The sequence below is a fragment of the Sturnus vulgaris genome, chromosome W, assembly GCF_052056855.1.
Source record: "Sturnus vulgaris isolate bStuVul1 chromosome W, bStuVul1.hap1, whole genome shotgun sequence".
Lineage (NCBI taxonomy): Eukaryota > Metazoa > Chordata > Aves > Passeriformes > Sturnidae > Sturnus > Sturnus vulgaris.
Genome location: NC_142282.1, coordinates 18,705,609 through 18,729,202, shown reverse-complemented (window position 1 = coordinate 18,729,202; position 23,594 = coordinate 18,705,609). Strand labels below are relative to the sequence as shown.

The 23,594-nt window shown below is 39.5% G+C and overlaps 1 protein-coding gene across 1 annotated transcript in view; it reads right to left on the bottom strand.

Annotated features, from left to right (window-relative positions):
• The window catches only part of LOC148220015 (transcription factor RFX3-like), a 233,390-nt gene that overhangs the window by 61,642 nt on the left and 148,154 nt on the right, over positions 1–23,594 (bottom strand). Inside the window, exons 8-11 of the mRNA XM_088155476.1 lie at positions 8,641–8,762; positions 3,965–4,077; positions 3,044–3,159; positions 2,397–2,551 (exon numbers count right to left, since the gene is read on the bottom strand). Of these exons, the coding sequence (XP_088011602.1) occupies positions 2,397–2,551; positions 3,044–3,159; positions 3,965–4,077; positions 8,641–8,762 (506 nt within the window). The remainder of the gene's footprint in view (positions 1–2,396; positions 2,552–3,043; positions 3,160–3,964; positions 4,078–8,640; positions 8,763–23,594) is intronic.

Sequence of the window (23,594 nt, the reverse complement as noted above, 5' to 3'; positions counted from 1 at the left end):
TCCTTTTTGTTCTCTGAGTTCCAGCCAAAGTTCTCTGTTCAGCCAGGTCAGTCATCTTCCCTGCCAGCTCATCTTTCAACACATGGGGACAGCCTGCTCCTGCGCCTTTAGAATTTCCTTCTTGAAGAATGTCCAGCCTTCCTGGACTCCTTAGCCCTTCAGGACTGCCTCCCAAAGGACTCTCTCAACCAGTCTCCTAAACAGGCCAGCCTGCTCTCTGAAAGTCCAAGGTAGCAGTTCTGTTGTCACCCCTCCTTATTTGTCTGAGAATCAAAAACTCTCATTACATGACTGCTTTGCCTAAGACATCATCCAGCAGTCCATTACTGTTCACATACAACAGGTCCAGAGAGGCATCTTCCTGAGTTGGCTCACCAGCTGTGTCAGGAAGTTCTCTTGCACACACTCCAGGAACCTCCTAGACTGTTTCCTCTCTGCTCTGTTGTATTTTGAGCAGACATCTGATAAGTTGGTCTCCCAAGGAGAACAAGGGCTAGTGATTATTAAGACTTCTCCCAGCTGTTTATAGAATATTTTGTCTGCCTCTTCATTCTGGTTGAGTGGTCTATAACAGATTCCCACCATATCTGTCTTGTTGGCCTTGCCCCTGATTCTTGAGTAAACACTCAACCCTGTAGACACCATCATTAAGCTCCAGACAGTTGAGACAGTCCCTAACATACAGGGCTACCCTACCATCTCTCCCTCCTCGCCTGTCCCTTCTGAAAAGTTTATAGCCATCCATTGCAGCACTCCAGTCATGTGAGTCATCCCACCATGTTTCTGTGACGGCAACTATGTCATAGTTTTCCTGCTTCACAATTGCTTCCAGCTCCTCCTGTCATCCCATGGACTGGTGTATGTTCAGGTTCCTCAGGTGGTCCCAAACCTGATCTTCTCCCATGATGGGAGGGACTTCTTTCTCCCAGTCCCTACCTTGAAATTCAGGGTCTTGAAAGATGTGAGAAGAGAGATTGCCGGTGTCAGGGTGGTCCCCCAGGAGGATCAGAGCCTGCGAGTGTGATGCTTCCTGTAGCTGAAGTAAGAACACTTCATCAACAGGCTCCCCTTGATTGGGCAGTCTGTAGCAAACACCAACCACGAGGTTTCCTTTGTTGGCTTTTCCCTTATTTTTACCCAAAAGGTCTCAACCCATTCAGCACTTGTTTTCAAAGACAGCTCTCTCCAGTCAATCCATTTTTTTCCATAGAGGGCAACCCCTCCACCCCTTCTTCCTTGCCTGTGCTTTCTGAACAGTTTATAGCCATTGATTGCAGCATTTCAGTTGTGCGATTTGTCCCATTAAGTTTCAGTGATGGTATTAAATCATAACTTTCCAGGTGCACAGAGGCTTCCATCTTTTCCTGTTATCCATCCTGCATGCATTGCTATAGAGGCACTTCAGTGGACCTATCAACCTTGTCACCTTTTTAGAGGAACAAAACCTAATTCCTTTGTGGCATTTTACAGGTATCTCCTGTTAGTTCCTAGTTTATTTTATAATTTATTTTAATATTATATATTATATTATATTAGTAATTATAATTACTTTTCAAGATTTAACACAACATACAAAACATGCAATAAATGTTTTTTAAAAGAATTTATCCTTCCAGGAAAACAATTTACAAATCGTTTACTACCAAAAGCAGCCATAAAAAATACCATGCTTGAGCAATGATGAATGCTATAAAATCAGCTTTGAAACAAATGCTCTATTCCTGATAATGGTCAGTTTACCATAATATTAAAATCAATCAATGAGTCCTTCATACTGGAAATAGAAAATAAACTATAATAGACTAGAACAATAAACAAGTCTTAAAATGTTTGATACTGTTATGTTGGTTTAATAGGTATCAAAAATGATAAGGTTTTAGCAGCCGCTGATAATACATTAATTATTCAAAAATAAAATTACAAAGCATATACATTTTACTTTTTTTAACAACTAGAACTTATATATAAAAAACTTAAACTAAAGCCTACTGAAGTCAATAGAAAGACTGTCTTGACATTATTGGACTCAAGCTCAGGGCCATAGTGCATTCACAGTTGTCAGACAAGAGCTAGTATATAAAGAAAGCCATTTTTATCTTTAATAAAAACTTAGTATTTGCAGTTAAAAAAAGGCATAATTCATAAGAAAAAAAAATCTTAAAAATTCTATAGACTTTCCTAAATACAATGAAACATCCACTCTGCTTTTCGTTAAATACAATGCTTACATTAACTCCAGAACACCTTTCTACTCAATAGAGTTAAGGAAAGATCACACACAGTACATTTAGATCCTTTGAAATCATTCCCAAAAGTTTCACATGAGGCACAAAAATCTCACCACATAAAACAAAACAAAAGACAGTCTTATGAAAGGTTATCTGTGTTTAACTTACTAGGAATAGGTCTAAGGACATCAGGAATGAGAATCTCCACCAAAGCCTGGTACATCACATGGTCACAGTTACCCATCCATTTCAGAATAGACTCATTTTTGCACAGAGTGATTAGTTTTCCTTTTGGAAGTCGACTTTCTATTTCACTCAGATTGCTGTTGTGAATAAATGCAACAAATGAAAATGCATTTACATACAGATAAGAAAAGTACAATGGATTTTGAAATATATTATTTAATGAAAACTTTATAGATGTCTCTATTACATCCAATTGAAACTTTAACTTCATCATATGAAACTGGGGGTAAAAATGGCCTCCAAAATTCTGCTCCAGACCATAAATAATACAGAGGAATGATAAAAATGGTCCTTGCAGTTTAAACAGACCAGACAATATATTGTGAAAAGATACTTTGAATTTAGTAATCCAAAGGAAAAAACAGAAGATGTATACAATCATTTAAAGGCTGCAGTTTGACATATGCCAACACCCTATATATCAAATAGCAGACAACACAAATTTAACCTGAAAAACTATTGATATCAGAAAAGGTCCTTAGCCTACATGTAAAACTCAGTCTTTCGTTGATTTGACTCCTGCTGTTATATCATGATGGTGAACAGGAAGCAAAGATACATTTACTGACCTCAGTTCAATAATAGCCGCATCATCAGCTGGAGCAGAGGGAGAATAGCGCCAGAAAGTTTGCCACAATTTTTCTATCAGGCTAAACTGAAGATTCACAATAACATCCACTATTGCCTAAAGAAATATAAAATCAGTGCAGATAGTCTTCTAAGTGATTCCCCCCCACAATTCTTTCCAGGGGTATAGCTGCCCCTGGTTATTTTGCAGAAAAAAAAATTAAAATTTATGCTTATAAATAAACACATAATATCCTTTTTAATAACTTTGTAGCAAAAATTTTTCCAGCTCTCTGGACTAGTGTAACCAGAGACTAAGATCAGGCCAAGTGACTAAGATCAACCCTCCAGAAAAGAGCCTAAGCACATATATCAGGTGAATTCACTTAAACGGAATTTTTAACACTGTTGCAAGCACAAAGGAAACCTATTTAATTAATTTTGTTACTTCATTACATGCCTTAAAGCACCTTCAACAATAATTTTAAAACACATTATTCAATATAAAATGCGGCCTTAAGTTCTTAAGCAACCTACTTCTTTAAAACTTGAAGAAAAAATTAGTCTGTTTTTAAGATAAACATTAGAAATAATAATTTAATCTGATTTCAACTCATATTAAAAAAAAGCAAAATTCTGTATAGATATTATCTAAAGTTTGTTTTAACTAAAATTCTCAAAAACTACGCATGATTATATTCTAGTATTGGTATTCTATTACATGTTTTTTTTTTCCTGTTAAGAGAGAAATTTCAGGGGTCTTTCTGCAAATGTCCTTTCTGAATAAGCAAAATATTTGAGAATCACAAGATAAAAGTAGGCTGGCTGTAATCTGTTTTGTGTCAGTCACCCTGTTGTACTGATTCTCATTAGAAGACATGAATTTTCAAAGAATGATTTCTGTGAAAAGATGCTTTTCTTACCTCACAGTGTTCTCGATAAAGACTTTGCAGTGATTTTATGTCCTCAAGAGTAGTACCATCTGGCAGAGAAGATATTTCAACTTCTCCAAACTCTGGAAGTACTCGAGATGCATCTGTTTCCATGACAACATAACAGAAGAAAGCTATTGCAAATGATGCCAATTACAGTTTGATTAGAAAACATTTAAGGATGATGTAAAGAAATAGAGTCTAGAAGGTCATAATGCCCAAAGAGGAATTTCATACTTAATATGTTTTAAAGTTGCAATAAAATTGTGAACAAACCAGCTAGCTATTTTTAAAACAAAAGGAGATGTTAAATTATTCTTGACAGGTAGCAGATAAAAATGATTACACATACATATTGTATCTGTATATAAAAAAAGATCAGACTCATTTTCAGAAGATTCATGTCAGTATATAAGAGATCAATATAATGTAATAGTTTTATTTTGATCAACCAAAGAGTCTTTGCGTTGACATGCATGTTAGGATTTAGTAGAGTCAGCAGCATATATTTACTTGAAATGTAAAAGCCTTTAGACTGTAGCCAACGTGCTTTTACTATTTCTCATAAGTGTTTCCAACAGATATACTGGTATGTGGCGGTAAATGCACTGTCAGCTAGGGGGACAGTGGAAAGGAAAATTCAAAAACCTGCTAACTACAGCCTAGGGTTCCCAATGATTTTCGTAACAGCAAGGTTATGCCAAAAGATGTGATGCTTCAAAATCCCAATATATGAATTCAAAACAAAGTGTACAATTACTTCAATAACACATTTAATAGGCATTTTTACATTAGCAAATGTAAAAGCCAGGATGCCATTGGCCTTCTTGGCCACCCAGACACTGCCATCTAAAGTTCAGCCAGTTGTTGACCAGCACCCCCCAGATCCTTTTCCGATGCTTTCCCACTACTCTTCCCCCAGCCTGTAGCATTGCATGGGGTTGTTGTGACCCAAATGCAGGACCCAACACTTCACCTTGTTGAACCTCATACTATTGACCTCAGCCAATCAATCCAGCCTGTCCAGATCCCTCTGCAGAGCCTTCTTACTCTCCATCAGATCAACACTTATGCCCAATTTGGGGTCATCTGCACACTTACAGAGGCACATTCAATCCCCTCATCCAGATCACTGATAAAGATATTAAACAGGACTGGTCCCAGTACTGAGACTGGGGGAACACCACTTGTGACCAGCCACCAACTGCATTTAACTTCATTCATCACCACTCTTTGGGCCTGGCCATCCAGCCAGTGTTTTACCCAGCAGTGTACCCATCCAAGGCATGAGCAGCCAGTTCCTCTGGGAATGCTGTGGGACACAGTGTCAAAGGTTTTACTGAGGTTTAGGTAGACAATATCCACAGCCTTTCCTTCATCCACCAGGCAGACCACCTTGTCATGGAAGAACAGGTTATATAACCATAGAATAGTTTGGATTGGAAGGGACCTGAAAGACCATCTGCATCAGTTGTGACTTGATCCATCATGTCTCTGCGATGGCAACTATGTCATAGTTTTCCTGCTGCACCACGGCTTCCAGTTCCTCCTGTTTATTGTCCATGCTGAATGCATTGATGTAATACACTTAAGTTGTGTTATTGATCCAGTCTTTTCAGGGGAGAAGCTCTAATTTCTGTTTGGCCATTCTCAGCTGTTTCTGTGGTTTCTAGCACATCAGTAACCCATGCATCCTTGCTACTGCATGGATCTCCATCCCCTACCTCTATCGAGACTACAGACTGAAGGATCTCATTAGCACACAATCTGCCTGTGGCATGCTACCCCCAGGCTTATCTCCAGTGTTCCTGATTTTATTCCCTTCAAATCTAGTTTAAAGATCTCTTAGTGAGCCCTGCTAACTAATAAGGATCCTTTTCCCCCTTCGAGACAGGTGTACCTCAGCTGTTGCCAGCAGGCTCAGTGTCATGTAAAACAAGCCATTATTTAAAAAAAAAAAAAATTCAGCTGGTGACACCTGGCTCAGCACCAGGTATTCATCTGCATGATTTTCCTGTTTCTACCTCCATCATTCCCTGCAACTGGCAGAATAAAGAAAACTGTTTGTGCTCCAGATCCTTCAATCAGTCATCCCAAAGCCCTGGGGCTCATCTCTATTGTCCTCAGACTTTTTTTGGACTTCATTGTTGACCACCTGAAAAAACAGTAATGGATAATAATCAGAGGGCTGTTCCAGGATACAGTTTCTTGGTAATGTCTCTTACTCAGGCCCCAGGGAGGCACCAGACTTCCCTGTGGGTTGGGTCCAGTCAGCATATCAGGCCTCTGTTCCTCTCAAAAGTGGGTCACCAATGACAATTGCTCTTTTTTTCTTGACTGAGGCAGTTGTGATGCAGGGGGTAGACTTATTCATCTTAGGCAACTCCTCCAACCTGGACGGACCTTTGTCTGTATTGTAGTGTGCCTGTGTTGTATTTGTGTTCAAGAGGCATCTGGATGTGGCACTTGGGGATATGGTTTATGGGTGATTATGGGGGTGCTGGGTTGATGGTTGCACTAGATGATCTTGGAGGTCTCTTCCAAAGTTGAAGATTCTGTGCCTGATCTTCAAGTTCTAGAGCCTCATACTTATTGTATTGCATCTGGGAAGGTGAGGTAGTCCAGGAGGGGATTTGCCTGCTGCCTTGAGTAGAGACCTGTTTCCATTCCCTCCCATCTCTTAGGTCCCCTCCTTCTGCCTGGTAGTGAGAGTGTAAGGGATCCATTTCTTCTTGTGGTGTGGCCAGCTGATGCCTGGTGCATTTGCCTCAGGAATGGTAGAGAGTGGCTCAACCATTGAGATCCCTGATACTTAACTTTTCTACCTCCTCTCTTAGATCTGCCCCTGGGCTGAGCAGATCATCCACTTCATCACACCTCACAGAGCTGTTGTCTCTACTGCCATCCAATACCAGTTCCAGGCTCTGGCATTCTCTGTAGCCCAAGACCCAGATGGCTGAGTGTTTTTATGGCAGCTCTGTCTGTCACCACATCCTTTCTGGCAAGTCCAGAGGACATAGCTCCCCGCCAAATAGATACCATAGCTGAGCTCCTTCCGAGAAGGCAATGACCACCAACTGAGCTATCCTCTTGAGATGGTGGGTGACTTCATTGTACCTTCCTGAACTGCCACACCCTGCCCTGTTTACCTACTCTGTGCCCTAGGAGCTACTTTTGTAGGGGTGTGTCAGAGACTGGAAAGATCAATGTCTGGAGACATTTTGGGATGCTTGGAATGTGTGTAGTAGGGGGTAGGTCTGGCCTTGCTCTGGTGAGGTGGTGCCCTGCCCTCCATACCCCCCAGCCCTGCAGTTTCTGTCAATAATAGCACACTGGAGGCAGCCCCCCAGTGCTGCCTAACCCAGCCCCTGAGCGGCTGAGCAACTGGAAGTCCTGCCTGGGAGGAAGGCCCATGAAGGGTCAAGGGTTTAAGAAGGCTGGACCACAAGGCAAGCATGTTGTTCCTTAACCCTACCTTCATCTTGGAGTTTTCTATCTGTTACATCGCTGGAACCCAGGAGTTGGTAGCTATATGACTCTTTTGCTATATCTTTCCTGTCTTTGTCCCTTTCTTCTTCTTCTAACTTTGTTTTCATGGAATGTAACATCAATTGGGTTTAAAGGTTGCTAAGTTGAATGGGCTAAGTCGATGCTGTGATAAGTGTTTTATGTTGTACTAAATCTTTTGCCAAAGTTCCTCGATTTTCTATTTTTTGCCAGTAAACCTCTGTTGGATTTTTACCTCTTGAGAATATCTGGTTGGTATTTCTCCCTTGTGTGGACACACACATTTAGAGAGCTAGGGAATTACAGCTTGAAAATTCTTTCTCAGGCCTGAACTTCTCCTGACTCTCAGATCCATTCCCAGACTGATAAGCTGACTATGGCTTCAGTTAGGGAGGAGTCTCCCAGGGTGATAACATGGTGAAAAACAGAGTGGAATTCATAATAAAGATTAACACCTGGTGTTTTTCCCGTGGGACACATCCTGAGGTACAGTCTCATGGATGTTTTTCCCAATTGTCCAATGAGCTACTGTCCTGTCTTAACTCTGCGTAATATGCTGTAAATACGGGCTGTCTGTACAATAAAGTTGGCCTTTTTTCCCTAAAGAGGTCCATGTGTGTTGCTGTCCTTGCTCTCTCTCTCTCGCTCTCGCTCTCTCTCTCTTTTTTTCTAGCGCAGTAACCACACCTGGCGTCTACCCAGAGCAAAGGAACCTCAGTTTAGCCTCGTACATTAAGTGTCTGAGGTGTTACAGGGTGGGGAGTGGACCTCATCACTCCTGACCTCACCCACGCAGAGTCAGAGCTGCCTCTGGGTCAGATCTTCAGCATTTCCTGCTGGAAGGGGAAGGTGGGGTGCTGAAGCACCTCTCCGTGCTAATTTTGAGGTCTTGCCACTTCAGGAACTCTCTCCACAGTCCCTCGGCATGATCCTTGACTCCAGAGCACGTCTGCAAGAGCATTTTGCCTCAGAGTCTTCACCGCACTTGCATTGCAAGATATTTTAAATCTACCATGCAAATAGATTGTGCATTTTTTTGTTTTATATCTGCATGATGAATATTAAATACTGCAGAAATCTTGCAATACAGAACATATAGCTCCTATGAGTATCTTTTTGTTCTATTATCAGTAAGATGACAGTGTAACATCTTTTCATACCTAAAAACTGTTGATGATGTTGACTTTGGGCAATTATAGTTTGTTCAGCAGATGTGCCTGTCTGTTGACCACTTCCTGTGAAACCATCTGGAACTCCATCCACTTTCTGCACAGGCTTGTACCTACAAAATTATCAAATACAAAATCATCCTTTAGGATCACTTTTTTGTAAGTGCCTGATTTCTGAGTCTCAATATACTGTTTTGCTAGTTCACACAAAAGAAAAAAGTAACATCAGAATAATTGTATCAAGGAAATGTAGAATATTGGCAACACAAAATTCATAAAGCAGATATCACAGCACAACTACCAATTTCTTGTAGAATTTGGTTAAAAAACTATACCACTAACATCTAAAGCTCATTTACACTAAACAGAAACACGATATTTCCTTTTTCAAAGGACTTGTTTTCCCAGGAATCAAGTAGCTCAAAAAGAAAGGTTTAATCACCTAAAGAAGGGTGATTAATTTGTTTGAAGACAAAGTAATTTAAATAATTTTAACATGTAACAAACTTCTCATGAACTCAGAAGGTCTGAGAAGGCTACTTAAACAAAGTAGCTGAAGCAGGGGAGGTTCAAACTTGATATTAGGAAGCATTTCTTTACTGAGAGGGTAGTCAAACACTGGAACAGGCTTCCTACAGAGGTGGTCAATGCCCCAAGCCGGTCACTGTTCAAGAGGCATTTGAAAAATGCCTTTAATAATATGCTTTAACTTTTGTTGAGCCCTGAAGTACTCAGGCAGTTGGACTAGATGAGCATTGAAAGTCCCTTCCAACTGAAATTTTTCTTTTCTTTTCTTTTCTTTTCTTTTCTTTTCTTTTCTTTTCTTTTCTTTTCTTTCCTTTCCTTTCCTTTCCTTTCCTTTCCTTTCCTTTCCTTTCCTTTCCTCTTTTATTTTCTTTTCTCTCCTTTTCTTTTCTTTTTTCTTTTCTCTTTTATTTCCTTTTTTCTTTTCTTTCCTTAATTTTTCTTTCCTTTTCTTTTCTCTTTTATTTCCTTTTTTCTTTTCTTTCCTTAATTTTTCTTTCCTTTTCTTTTCTCTTTTCTCTTTTCTCTTTTCTCTTTTCTCTTTTCTCTTTTCTCATTTCTTTTCTTTTCATTTATTTTCTTTTTTCTTTTCTCTTTTATTTTCTTTTATTTTCTCTTTTATTTCCTTTTTTTCTTTTCTTTCCTTAATTTTTCTTTCCTTTTCTTTTCTCTTTTCTTTTCTCATTTATTTTCTTTTCTCTTTTCTTTTCTTTTCTTTTCTTTTCTTTTCTTTTTTCCTTTTCTTTCGTTTTCTTCTCATTTCGTTTCTTTTCTTATCTTTTCTTTTCGTCTTTTCTCTTTCCTTTCCTTTCCTTTCCTTTCCTTTCCTTTCCTTTCCTTTCCTTTCCTTTCCATTCCTTTCCTTTCCTTTCCTCTTTTATTTTCTTTTCTCTCCTTTTCTTTTCTTTTTTCTTTTCTCTTTTATTTCCTTTTTTCTTTTCTTTCCTTAATTTTTCTTTCCTTCTCTTTTCTCTTTTCTCTTTTCTCTTTTCTCTTTTCTCATTTCTTTTCTTTTCATTTATTTTCTTTTTTCTTTTCTCTTTTATTTTCTTTTATTTTCTCTTTTATTTCCTTTTTTTTCTTTTCTTTCCTTAATTTTTCTTTCCTTTTCTTTTCTCATTTATTTTCTTTTCTCTTTTCTTTTCTTTTCTTTTCTTTTTTCCTTTTCTTTCGTTTTCTTCTCATTTCGTTTCTTTTCTTATCTTTTCTTTTCTCTTTTCTTTTCCTTCCTTTTATTTTCTTTCCTTTTCATTTCGTCTTTTCTTTTTTCTTTTCTTTCCTTTTCTTTCCTTTACTCTTCTTTTCGTTTCGTTTCTCTTTTTTTTTTTCTTTTCTTTCCTTTTCTTTTCTCTTCTTTTTTCCTTTTCTTTTCTTTTTTCTTTCCTTTTCATTGATTTTTTTCCTTTTCGTTTCTTTTCGTCTTTTCTCTTTTATTTTATTTACTTTTTTCTTTTTTCTTTTCTTTTCTTTCCTTTTTCTTTTCTCTTTTCTTTTTTTCTTTTCTTTCCTTTTCTATTTTCTTTTCTTTTCTTTTCGTCTTTTCTTTCCTTTTCTTTTATGTTTTCTTTTCTCTTTTCTTTTTTCTTTACTTTTCTTTCTTTTTCTTTTCTTTTGTTTCCTTTTCTTTTCGTCTTTTCTTTTCTCTTTTCTTTTTTCTCTTTTCTTTCCTTTACTCTTCTTTTCTTCTTTTCTTTTTTTCCCTTTTCTTTTCTCTTTTCTCTTTTCTCTTTTCTCTTTTCTCTTTTCTCTTTTCTCTTTTCTCTTTTCTCTTTTCTTTTTTCTTTCCTTTTCTTTTCGTCTCTTCTTTTCTCTTTTCTCTTGTCTTCTCTTTTCTTTCCTTTACTTTTCGTCTTTTTTCTTTTCTTTTCTCTTTTGTTTTCTTTCCTTTTCTTTTCTCTTTTTTCTTTTCTTTTTTTCTTTTCTTTCCTTTTCTATTTTCTTTTCTTTTTTTTTCTTTTCGTCTTTTCTTTCCTTTTCTTTTATGTTTTCTTTTCTCTTTTCTTTTTTCTTTACTTTTCTTTCTTTTTCTTTTCTTTTGTTTCCTTTTCTTTTCGTCTTTTCTTTTCTCTTTTCTTTTTTCTCTTTTCTTTCCTTTACTCTTCTTTTCTTTTTTTCCCTTTTCTTTTCTCTTTTCTCTTTTCTCTTTTCTCTTTTCTCTTTTCTCTTTTCTCTTTTCTCTTTTCTCTTTTCTTTTTTCTTTCCTTTTCTTTTCGTCTCTTCTTTTCTCTTTTCTCTTGTCTTCTCTTTTCTTTCCTTTACTTTTCGTCTTTTTTCTTTTCTTTTCTCTTTTGTTTTCTTTCCTTTTCTTTTCTCTTTTTTCTTTTCTTTTTTTTTCCTTTTCTTTCCTTTTCTGTTCTTTTCTTTTTTTCTCTTTTTTCTCTTTTCTCTGCTTTTCTTTTATTTTCTTTTTTCCTTTTCTTTTCTTTTCTTTTCTCTTTTCTCATCTTTTCTTTTCTTCTCTTCCTTTTCTTTTCTCTTTCCTTTTCTCTTTTCTTTTTATTTTCTTTTTTCTTTTCTTTTCTCTTTTCTTTTTTGTCTTTTCTTTCCTTTTCTCTTTTCTTTTCTTTCCTTTTCTTTTCGTCTTTTCTTTTCTCTTTTCTTTTCTCCTTTCTTTTCTTTTCTTTTTTTGATTTTCTCGTTTATTTTATTTTCTCTTTACTTTTCTTTTTTCTTTACTTTTCTTTCTTTTTCTTTTCTTTCCTTTCCTTTTCTTTTCGTCTTTTCTTTTCTCTTTTCTTGTCTCTTTTCTTTTCTTTTCTCTTTTCTTTTCTTTCCTTTCCTTTTCTTTCCTTTCCTTTCCTTTTCTTTTCTTTCCTTTTCTTTTTTCTTTCTTCCTTTCTTTTCTCTTTTCTCCTCATCATTTTAATCACAAAAACTTTTATAAAGGATTAAAAGGACAAAGATACAAATAGGAGTCCTGTTTAGGGTGGTCAGATGTTAAAACCATCACACTGACAGGCTGAAGATTCTGCTTGCCATCTTCAACACAACTGAAAATTAATTCTGCCACAGCTCTTAGTGATAAGAACTTGGAACCTTTGTCCTTCTGAAGTAGCTTTGTAGCCAGTAGAAAACTCCATGCAGAAAGTAATGCATGTGAACTGTTGCTCAAGTCTGAAATTGCAGATTGTAAAGCTTTGTTTTAACTTTAAAAACATTAACAAATTACACTCTGAAAATGCTCCTCTTGAGAAGCAGTTCAGACAGATGTGAGTGTGTTCCCATTTTGATCTTATTAATCAGATAATAGGAATGCCCTATGTAGCTATTTAGATATTAGTTTATGAGAAAGTTCCCATAAGAAGCAATCATCCAAGGTTCTGGTCATTCTAGACATATTTAACTATACAATAACATAGAACATGGGATATCCAAGTGTGTTGATTTGGCATGGCCTGGTTTTTTGGTGTTGGCGGGGAGGGCCACAGGGGTAGCTTCTGTGAGAAGCTGCTAGAAGCTCCCATCATGTCCGACAGAACCAATCTCTGATGGCTCTGAAGATGGACATGCTGCTGGCCCATTTAGAGAGGTTGATAATGCCTCTGTGATGACATATTTAAGAAGAAAGTCAAAAGAGCACACGCACAGTTTTTTCCCCAGGAGTGGGGAGGCACCGCGGCTGCTGCTGTGGCTGCTGCCATCCTTACTGTGGCCCGCGGCAAATCTTGGCTGCCTGGCTGGCCCTAGCCAACCAGACTGTAGGCAAAAAGGGCAGGGGCAGTGGCGATGGCTTCCCCTTCCTGGCACCCCACATGAACAGAGGCGTTAAATAGTACCAGAGCCATGGCAGGCGCCACTGCCAGCAAGATGGCAAGGGGGCCGACCAGCTGGCAGCGGAAGCATGACAAGCGATTTCCTGATGTGAAATCTAGACAAGATCAACTTCTTGGCACTGCAGGATCTTGCAAGAATTTTGAATTGGTGAAACTTGTTGACAATAGTACCTACAAGCAGCAGTTTTTCTTCTAGTCACAGAAGAGGAGGAATTGAGGACATGTGAGGGAAAACCACATGGTGGTACCAAGGTCAGTGGAAAAGAAAGAGGGGGAGGACGTGCTTCAAGCCTGGGACCCGAGATTCCTCTGCAAGCTGTGGTGAGGATTACGGTAAAACAAACTGTCCCCCTTGTAATGTATGAAGTCCATGGGGATGCAAAGATCCACTTGCAGCCTGTGGGAAAAGTGCTCATGCCAGAATGGGTGGATGTTATAGAAAGCTGTGGTCTAGTGGGAGACACAAATAGAGAGAGAGGGCCCCTGTTTCCAGAGATAGAGAGCCCTTGCTTCCAAACTCGAGCAGTCTAGCCTTAAAAGACTGCACCCTGTGGACAAATGACCCATGCCACAACAGTTTTGGGACTGTTTTGCCTGTGGGAAGGATCCCATGGCATAACACAAAAAAGACACCTCTCCCTGAGCAAATGGAAAAAGATTTCGAATTATGGACTGACAAAAGCCCCTCACGCCCTGTCTTCCTGTGCTGTCGGTGGGAAGGATGGAGGGGCTGGGGGAGCGGAAAAAGGTGTTTTAAAGGCTTATTTTACTTCTCATTATCCTCCTCTGACTCTGTTAATAATAAATTTACTTTATACCTTTAAATTTGAACCTATTTTGCCGTTAAAGTCTTTTTTTCCTCCCAGTCCTTAACTCATGCGCTGTTTGTTAAGTTTTTTTCCCTCTCCTCTACCCAACTGTAGCAGGAGAGAGTAAGCGAACAACTTCCATGAGTGCCTGGCATTTGGCCAGTGTCAAACCACAACAGCAAGAAGTATACTTTTCCAAAAGACACCTCTTGGCCTGATTAACATAGAGTATGATAACTTTAGGAATGAGAATGCTTGAAAACAAAAACTTTTCTCATCATCTAAATCTCTATGACTTTTATATGAAGTTTAGTTATTGTAAAGGCCCTGGATAAAATCCCAGGACTGCAGAAATAAATTTTACCACTGTAATCAACTTTAGGAAGACTAAAGCTTAATCTCTAGTATCACCGTGATGTTGAATTGATTTTTGCCTTTTTTTCTTTTATATATTCTCTATATTCTTTACACATGTAGTTGTAGCTCCATAGCCTATTATTGTGTTCATAGTTGCTCCAGTACTTTTCCCTACCTTTTTCCTACCTTCATCAACAGTAACACTGAACTCTTATAGATAAACTTCTCATCAGTTGATAGACCTATTTGCATTCCAAAAACCTAATTTTTAAAGAATTTTTAACTTTATTCTCATTATACTTTAAAAATGTCTGGCAGAAGATCAATTTCTATTTTTAAATCAAAATCAGTATGTTCACATAGTTCCACTAGTTTCTACAAAATTTATTATTTCACAAAATTTTCATCTCTTCGAGTAGAATCCAAAGTGCCTTGAATGCATAAAAGTAACAGCCCTTTAAGTTTCTAGGGTTTAAAAAGAACTTTCACTCACCAAAAAATCTAGATGCTAGGACCCAGGATTATCCTACCACCTGCTCCAATGTGCTTTATGCCCAAGGCATAAGTCTTAATTCTGGCATTATTAGAGGTGACATAGGAGTCAAACAGTTTCAACAGGTTTTATAGGCCGGTTAGCCTCACCTTGTTCCTGAGAAGTTGATGAAGCAGCTAAACCTAGGAACCATTTAAAAATACATGAAGGAGAAGATGACAATTGGCAGTAGTCAGCATGGATCCACCAAAAGGAGTTTGCACTTGACCAAATTGATAAACTTCTACAATGAAATGACTGGCCTGGTAGATGACGGGAAAAGTTGATGAAATATGGGCTGGATGAGCAGACACTGAGATAGATTGAGAATTGGCTGAATGGCTATATTGGGTTTATGTGGCAAAGTTTTGGTAGTGGGGGGTCTGCATGGGTAGCTTCTGAGAGGAGACAGCAGAAGCTGTCCCCATGTCAGAAGGAGCCAGTTTCAGCCAGCTCCAATATGGACCCACCACTGGCCAAAGCCTGAACCAATCAGAGACATTAGTAGCACCTGTGTGATAACGTATTTTAAAACGAGTAAAAAATGCTGCACAACAGTAGCCGGGAGAGAGGAGTGAGAATATGTGAGACAAAATTCTGCCGACACCAAGGATCAGAAAAGAAGGAGGGGGAGGAGGTGCTCCACGTGCCAGAACAGAGATTCCTCTGAAGCCCATAGTGAAAACCATGATGAAGCAGCTGTCCCCTTGCAGCCCATGGAGATCCATGGGGATGCAGAGACCCACCTTCAGCCTCTGAGGAACCCCCACCAGAACAGGTAGATGTGCCCTGAAAGAAGCTGCAGCCCATGGAGAGCCCACACTGGAGCAGGTTTTTTGGCAGGACCTGTGACCTTATGGGAGACCCATGCTGGAGCAGTATGTTCCTGAAGGATAGCACTCCATGGAAAGGACCCATGATGGAGTTCATGAGGAACTGCAGTCTATGGGAAGGACTCACACTGGTGAAGTTCATGAAGGACTGTCTCTCTTGCGAAGGATCCCATGTGGGAGCTAAGACAGAGAGTACTGTGGATTTAATTAGCATATGCAGTTTCATAACCAAGATACCTTGGCAAGAACAGAGCTTTGAAGATTACAAGAAGATTGGATCAAGACTGTTCTATTATTTTAAGTTATCTTAAGTGCTATTAAGATCAATTCCGTATAGTTAATTTTAAGTTCTCTTAGGTGTACTTTTATTATATCGAAGTGATGTTAAGTTTCAGTGAAATTAGTTTTAAGTTCTGTTAAAATATGTCTGTTTAAATTATAAGATGCAATTCTTTTGGTATAGAGATAAATAATGTGAAGTTGCATGGAGCTAACTTCTGTTTAAATCTCTTCATTTAAACTACAAGATACAGTTATTTTATTGTAGGGATAAGAGAACCAATTAGTTAAGCTATTTAGCGCTTTCTTTTTGACTTTTTTGCTTTAATGTCATATATGCATACATGTCTAAGAAAATATTACCTCAATTTCTTAAGATAGTTACTACTGATATATTAATAATAATGATTATGTTGTTAATCTCATTATATTAATTCACTGACTTTTTATAACAGGCATTATCCATAAGGAATAATTACTTTACTTATTTGCTATTTGCCTATGGTACCATTGACTGTTTAACTGAAGATAAATTACAAAGCAAGCTGCTTTACAGACTTTAATATATCCTTGTATAGCTATCTAAAAGATGTGTATCATTTTAATAAACCGTTCTAACTACTATTACTGAGACGTTTTTAAAATATATTAGGGACACTCTTCCAGTTAAGGTCTGGACCCTGGCCAAGTCCTAGCCTTACCTGGTCAGGAGGTATGGCAACAACCTGAGTGTTTTCTGCATCAAAATTATACTTAAGTGATTTTGACTTGCTGAATTTGGACCTATAATAGCTGGAACTCTTTTTGGATTGAACTTAGAAAATCTTGCCCAGGAATGGTTCTCCAAGACCTCAGTCTAAAATGAGGCTTGCCAGTTACTGCAGACTCTGGGTGATGGAACGGTATTTAGGGAATTGATAATTCATTGTTTTAAATCACCATTCTATCGTTCATGTATTACTAATCGTGTGTATTATCTAATTTATTTTTGCTTGGTGTGAATTTATTGTTTTGCCACATGTTTTTTTGGTTTTTTTTGCTTTTTATTTTGCCTTCATGTTCAATAATGAGAGACACATGTTCTTAAAAAAACAAAAGAAGGGGGAATATGGCCCCTCAAGAACATTTAAATAATGCAATATTTATACTAAAACTTTTTTTAATGAAATCAAATCAAATTTCATCCCTGGCAGAGCAATACTGCTTTGAAGATTTACATGTGCAGAGGCAATTTCTAAAAAGTTTCTACATAAAGATCCCTAATTGAGTGTACAATGTTGAAGCCTAGCTGATTTACTAACCTAGGGAGAAGGTATGCATGTGTTTTATCACCAACAGGTCCAAAGTAGTTACCTGCTTGTGATAGGTTGACTTAGGAAGAAGAAACTCAGAAGAGGTTCTTCCTAAGGGAATTTCCTCTGTGGGGGTTGGGATACCTGCAACAGCCAATTAGAGAAAGTTAGTTCGCTCCGTGCACACACATTTTGAGGAAGGTAATCCGGAACTGAGGCTCTTTGTCTTTCCGGCGGCTGAGCAGGTAACATCAACCCGAGCTTCCCCCTCCCCCCGGCCTGAGCCTGGCCCAACTCTTGTAGTTGTGTTAAACTTTAACTCTTTAGTGCTCAGATAAGATTTGCAAAGCCTCCAGCCTTTCCTTTGAATATGAAAGGGAATAAGAAGATTTCTGAAGTCAGTGATGTAAGAGCTAAGTTTTTAAGATGGAAGGAGAATGAGAAGATGCTGAAATGGCTGAAAATTTTTTGTGAAATTGTAGGAATGAACTGATGTACTGAATATTCCTATAAACCATGGAAAGAGACATGGGGGGATGGAAATGTTCCATTTAATAGATGATTTGACTAAAAAGCACCTGTGTTGAGAATTTCTGCCCTGAGAAAAGAAGGGGATTTCAGTTTTCTGAAGATGAAGCCTGAGCAGAGAGAAAGGAGACAGAGAGAATCTTTGCTGTTGAACATTTCATTCTTAAAAGTAATACCCCATGAGACAGACATGGCCCACATCTACAACTTTGGGACGGCTGTAGAGTTGGGAGGAGCGTCACAGTTGCAGGTTCCCGGGCGGATGCAAATCGTGAAAGATAAAACCACAAGAGAACTGTCTTTTTCCTTCTTGTGGGAAAAATCCCTACAACTTCAACAAGAAGAGGCTTCTCTCTCCAGAAGTGAACTGAGAAAGACTAAATTTGGGGACTGACCGAAGTATTTGTTATATATTTGTTTTGTTGTTATGAAGATTGGGAGAGGGAGGGAAGGAGTGATCTGAAAAATCTTATTCTGAATTTTTTTTTCCCCTCTTTTTGTTTGTGTAGTTAATAAATTTTCTTTTATACTCTCTCAAGTTTTAGGCCTGCCTTGCTCTTTTGCTCCTGGTTCTGTCTCACAACAGAAAAAATAAGTTTATTTAAATTGGCAACTCAAACTGAAGACATTAATTTGGTGCATTGGCTGGGAAAGTCAAAATTAAACCAAGACACTGCTCATCTGAACAAACATCGATGGTCTCCAAAAGAATGAGGCCCAGAGAAAAGAAAAAATTAGCTAATTGCCATCCATCCCTGACATTGACCTCTGAAGATTCGTGATTTCACCCTCTGAGGATGCCTGTGAGAAGAACCTCATCAGCACCTGTTTGACCTCTAACAGACTTATGGACTTAGTAGATGGATAAGAAATTTAGTTAAAATAGGCTTCTATGTATTAGGCATTATAGTATGTATTGTAATAGTTATTCCTTGTATTTTACAGTGTGTGAAAAAAATAATAGACAAGTCACTTAAGAGTGTATTTTTAGTTGAAAGAAATGGGGGAGATGTGGGAGCTAAGACAGAGAGTACTGTGGATTTAATTAGCATATGCAGTTTCATAACCAAGATGCCTTGGCAAGAACAAACAGAGCTTTGAAGATTACAAGAAGATTGGATCAAGACTGGCAACAGGAAAGAAGATTGAATCAAGTAGAAATGTTAAGTTTGTCTCTGTGATGTTTAACCCAATGTATGTAGTAAAAAAATACTAGCCTTCCTAAAAATAGTATATAAGCATATGTAGCTCACAATAAATTCAGATTCTGATCACCAGTCAGTAATCCCTGTCTCTCTCACAATCGTGTCTCTCACAATAGTCGAGAATCGCACACTCAAGCAGGTGAGGAGAAAGGAGAGGCAGAGGCAATGCATTAGGAACTGACTGCAACCCCCATTCTCCATCCCTCTGTGCTACCGGGGGGGGAGGAGTTAGAAGAGTTGGGAGTGAAGTTGAGCCTGCAAAGAAGCAAGAATTGAGAGGAATGGTTTTTTAGACTTATTTTTATTTCTCATTATCCAATTTTGATTGTGTTGGGGGTTAGGTTTCTTTTCCTTTGTTCCTTCTTACCTATAGAAATTTTCCCATGAGTTGCTGGGAAACGTTGACTGGTATTAGTATGGGTACTTGAGAAAAAAAAGGTTTAGCTGGGCCCAGGTAAAAGGAAGGCGGCGGAGGGGGAGGTGCAGTTGCTAACTCTCGCACTGCAGCTTCAGAGGAGGAGGACACTCAGAGCTACTGTTGCTTGATAAAAAGAATTTGCCATAACCCAGCCGGGAGTTTCTTCTTCTTCTGTGGGATGAGCCTCTGCTCGTGAGAGCAGCCACTGACCCGAGACCTTATTAACACCTACCTCACTAAAAGAGGGACCTACCACCATCTGCCTAGAAATCATGAGTCCACCTCTCCCTGCCCTGCTGGGAGCCCAGCCGCCGCTGCCCGCCACTGTCTTCAACACTGCTCTAGATTTCTCTACACTGTAGCCCCGCATCGCCCTGCCCTGCTGGGACATCCTGCAGTTACAACTACTGCCACAAAATTTCTGATACATCTCGCCCACCAGCCTGGGACTTTCTGCTCATTCCTGCCGTTCCAGCTTATTTCTCTTCAGAGTCCTGCAAGGGCACCGGGATCTACTGCCCCAGGGCTTGGTAAAGCAAAGCCTCTCCTCCATCCTTCCTATCTTGGCCGAGAAGGCTGTCACAGAGTAACTGGTTCTGTTTGTTATTAATTCCATAGTTGTTGTTTTGTTTGCCTTGTTGTTGCTGTTAGTTAGGGATTAACCCTTGGAACAGCGGTAATAAAGCACACAGCAACATGGTCGTCCTTCAAGATAGGAAGGAGACGAAGTTTATTCTAACACACGCTCCTTAAATATACTCGAACGCTACTCCAGGGACAGAATAAAGTTCAATGATTAGCTCGAGCAGCACTTCTTGCACGGATGCTTTCATTATAAACAACAGAGTTCTCAAAATACCCACTCTGTAAACAGTAGCAGGTGCCTTTGTTCCTGCTCCCAGGCCAGCTCGTGGGAAAGCTCCGTGTTCACACAAAACTTTCCCATGGGCAATTCCACACCTTGTTATACATACTAGTAAAAAACTGTTATTCCTACCCTCATATCTTTGCCTAAGACCCCCTTAATTTCAAAATTATAATAATTCAGAGGGAGGGGGTTTACATTCTCCATTCCACGGGAGGGTCCTGCCTTCCCTGGCAGACACCTATCTTTCAAACTGTGACAATTGACAATAAATTGAATTAATTTCCCCAAGTCGAGTCTGTCCTGCCTGTGACAGCAATTGCTGAATGACGTCCCTGTCTTTATCTTGACCCATGAGCATTTTGTGGTATTTTTCTTTCTTGTCATACTGAGCAACTTGGTGAGCAATTGGCAGTCAGCCAAGGCCAACCTACCACAATGGCCAGGACCAGAAGATGATGATCAGTAGCAAAACGTGTAGTGACTAGCAGTGTACCTCAAGAGTCAATACTGGGTCCAGTCCAGTTCAACATTTTCATTAATGATCTGTATGATCAGGCAGAGTGTACCCTCAGCAACTTTGCAGACAGCACCAAAACTGGGAAGAGTAGCAAATATTACAAAGGGTTGTGCTGCTTCCAGGAAAGCACCTGAGGGTCCTTGTGGACATCAAGTCGAACATGAACAAGCATGTACCCTTGCTGCAAAGAAGGCCAATGGTACCCTTGTCTTCATTTGGCAAAGCATTGCCAACAGGTGGAGATGCATGATCCTTCCCCTTTACTCAGCACTGATGAGGCCACACCTGGTGTACTGTATCCAGTTCTGAGCTCCCCAGTACAAGAGAGACATGGACATCCTGGAGAGACTCAAACAAAGGGCCATCAAGATGATTAAGGAACTGGAGCATCTCGAAAACAAAAGAGGCCATGGGCACAAGCTGAAACATAGGAGAGTCCCTCTGAACATCAAGAAATATCCAGTGATTGAGCACTGGAACAAGTTTCCCCGAGATGTGGTAGAGTCTCCCTCTTTGGAGATATTTAAAAGCCATCTGGACATAGTCCTGATCAACTGATCTAGGTGGTCCTTCCTGAGCAGGGAGGTTGGACAAGACGACCTCCAGAGGTCCCTTCCAACCTCAACCATTCTGTGATTAAATTATTTAAATATCCTGGCATTTCCTTCCTATCTTGGGGATGGTTTATTATCACATCCCATTTTGGGGGTTTTTGATCTGTTTTATTTTGCTTTGTGCCCAAGGGTGGCAGCTGTCTCCACCCCATCCCCCCATCCACGCGAGAGGGAGAAGGCCGAAACTAGCTCCACAGCACCCCCTGCAGCCACCAGCACCCCTGCTGACTGCAGGCATAACTACACCAAAAGGGAAAGTGCTTAAAGAGTGGGAAGAGACTGTTTATTGAGTTTGCTGTTCTTTGTTGTTGTTACCATTGTTGTCTTTTGCCTCATTATACAGACACATACTAGTAAAGAACTGTTATTCCTTTTCTCATATCTTTGCCTGAAAGCCCCTTAATTTCAAAATTATAATAATTTGGAGGGGAGGGAGTCATATTTTCCATTCCAAGGGAGGCTCCTGCTTTCCTTAGCAGATACCTGTCTTTCAAACCAAGACACTTCCCATAAACCATCTAGCACCACTATGTCAAACACAAACCAGACTTCCACTTGGAAGTCTGAGCCATACAGCAGCTCCAGTTGAAAGTCAGGGCTATTACCTATATAGGTGAGGCAAGTCCTTACCTGTGCATTTCTTCAATTCCAGTACAAAGATGCTTTTAATGGCTTGATCTGTGTCTGTTGTGTCCAAGCTACTGTCACAACTGGGAGATGGGACTGTTAGCAACGGTCATCTGTAGTTTACATTTTCTATTTTTAAATTTCTTATTGGGATACAGAAGTAGTACTCCCATAGCTCACGTTGACCACAACTGTGACTCAAAAACCTTTGATGAATTAGCTCAATGGTTGTTGCCACTCAACTGAAATTCATTTCTGAAATCTCAGACCCTGAATTCAGGGCCATGTCAAACACTGCACAGAAGCATACCTCTAGCAGGTCTTTGGATATATTCACATTTGTGGTGGTTTAGCCTTGGCTAACAGTGAAATTCCCACTCAGCCACTCACACCCTCTCTGTCCCAGTGGGTCAGATGGAGAAAACAGGAAGAACAGGAACAAGAAAGATTGTAGGTCAAGATAATGACAGGAGATTGCTTACAAATCATCATTGCAGCAAAACAGACTCAATTTAGGTAAAATTAAGTAAACTTATCACCAATTAAAATAAAAATGTAATTATTAATTCAGGTAGCAGAAAGCAAAAAGACAAATATTAAAATACATTTCCTCCTTTTCCAGGCTCATGCTTTCATTCCAGACTCATCTTTTCCCCCCCCTTGCTATTGACACAGGTTACATGCAGCCCCTTCACTGAGGCAATGAACAGCTCAAGGGTGTAAGGGTATTATAGTCAGTACATAAGAAAATCTCTCTGCCACTCCTTCCTTCTCACTTCTCTGGCATGGATTCTCCATGGGCTACAGTTCCTTCACAAAATATCTAACTGCTCCAGCATGGTCTGTTAAATAAGCTGCTATGTGAATACTGATTCTGACACCATGGAGTACCTCCCCCCCCATCTTCTTATCTAACCTCTGTTCATACTGTTGGTTTTCACTCTTTTTTTCCCTCCTACTCTTTTGCATGTCTGGTGGGTTTTGCCCTGTCTTAAGTATGTTTTCACAGAGGCACCATCAGCCTTGTTGATTGGCTCAGCTTTGGCCTGCATTGGCTCCATTAGCAAGACAGCTGGAACCAGCTGTGTCCAGCACAGGGCAGCACCTTACCCACTTCCAAAACTTTAAGAACCAAAGGACAAACAAATAATGCAGATGTTATCATGGGAGTCTACTATAGACCTCCTATCCAGGACAATGATGCCAATGAATTATTCTTTGAGGAACTAATGGATGCTTCCAAGTTAACTGTCCTTGTCTTTATGGGAGACCTCAACTTGCCAGAAATTAGCTGGGAGCATCACACAGTTGGTACAAACAGGACCAGAAGATTCCTAAGAAACCTGGATGACAACTTTATGGGACAGGTCCTAAAGGAGCTGACTCAGAAAGATGCCCTCCTTTGATGTACTGCTTGTCAACAGAGCGGAACTCATGAGTGAAGTGGAGATTAGTAGCTGTCTTGGCCACAGTAACCACAAAGAGATTGAGTTTAAAATCTCTGTTGACAGGAGAAAAGGTCCATCAAACCTCAACTCTGGACATGAGGAGAGCAGACTTCAGGTTGCTCAGGAAATTAGTAAATAAGGTCCCCTGGGAAAATGTTTTTGCAGGTGCTGGGGTCCATCAGTGCTGGTCACTTTTTAAACATCACCTGTTAAAGGCACAGGAGTAGGCAATTCCCAAATGTTGGAAGTCAAGCAGGCAAGGCAGAAGACTGACTTGGCTGAACAGGGATCTTCTCTTGGAAATAAGACCAAAAAGAAGT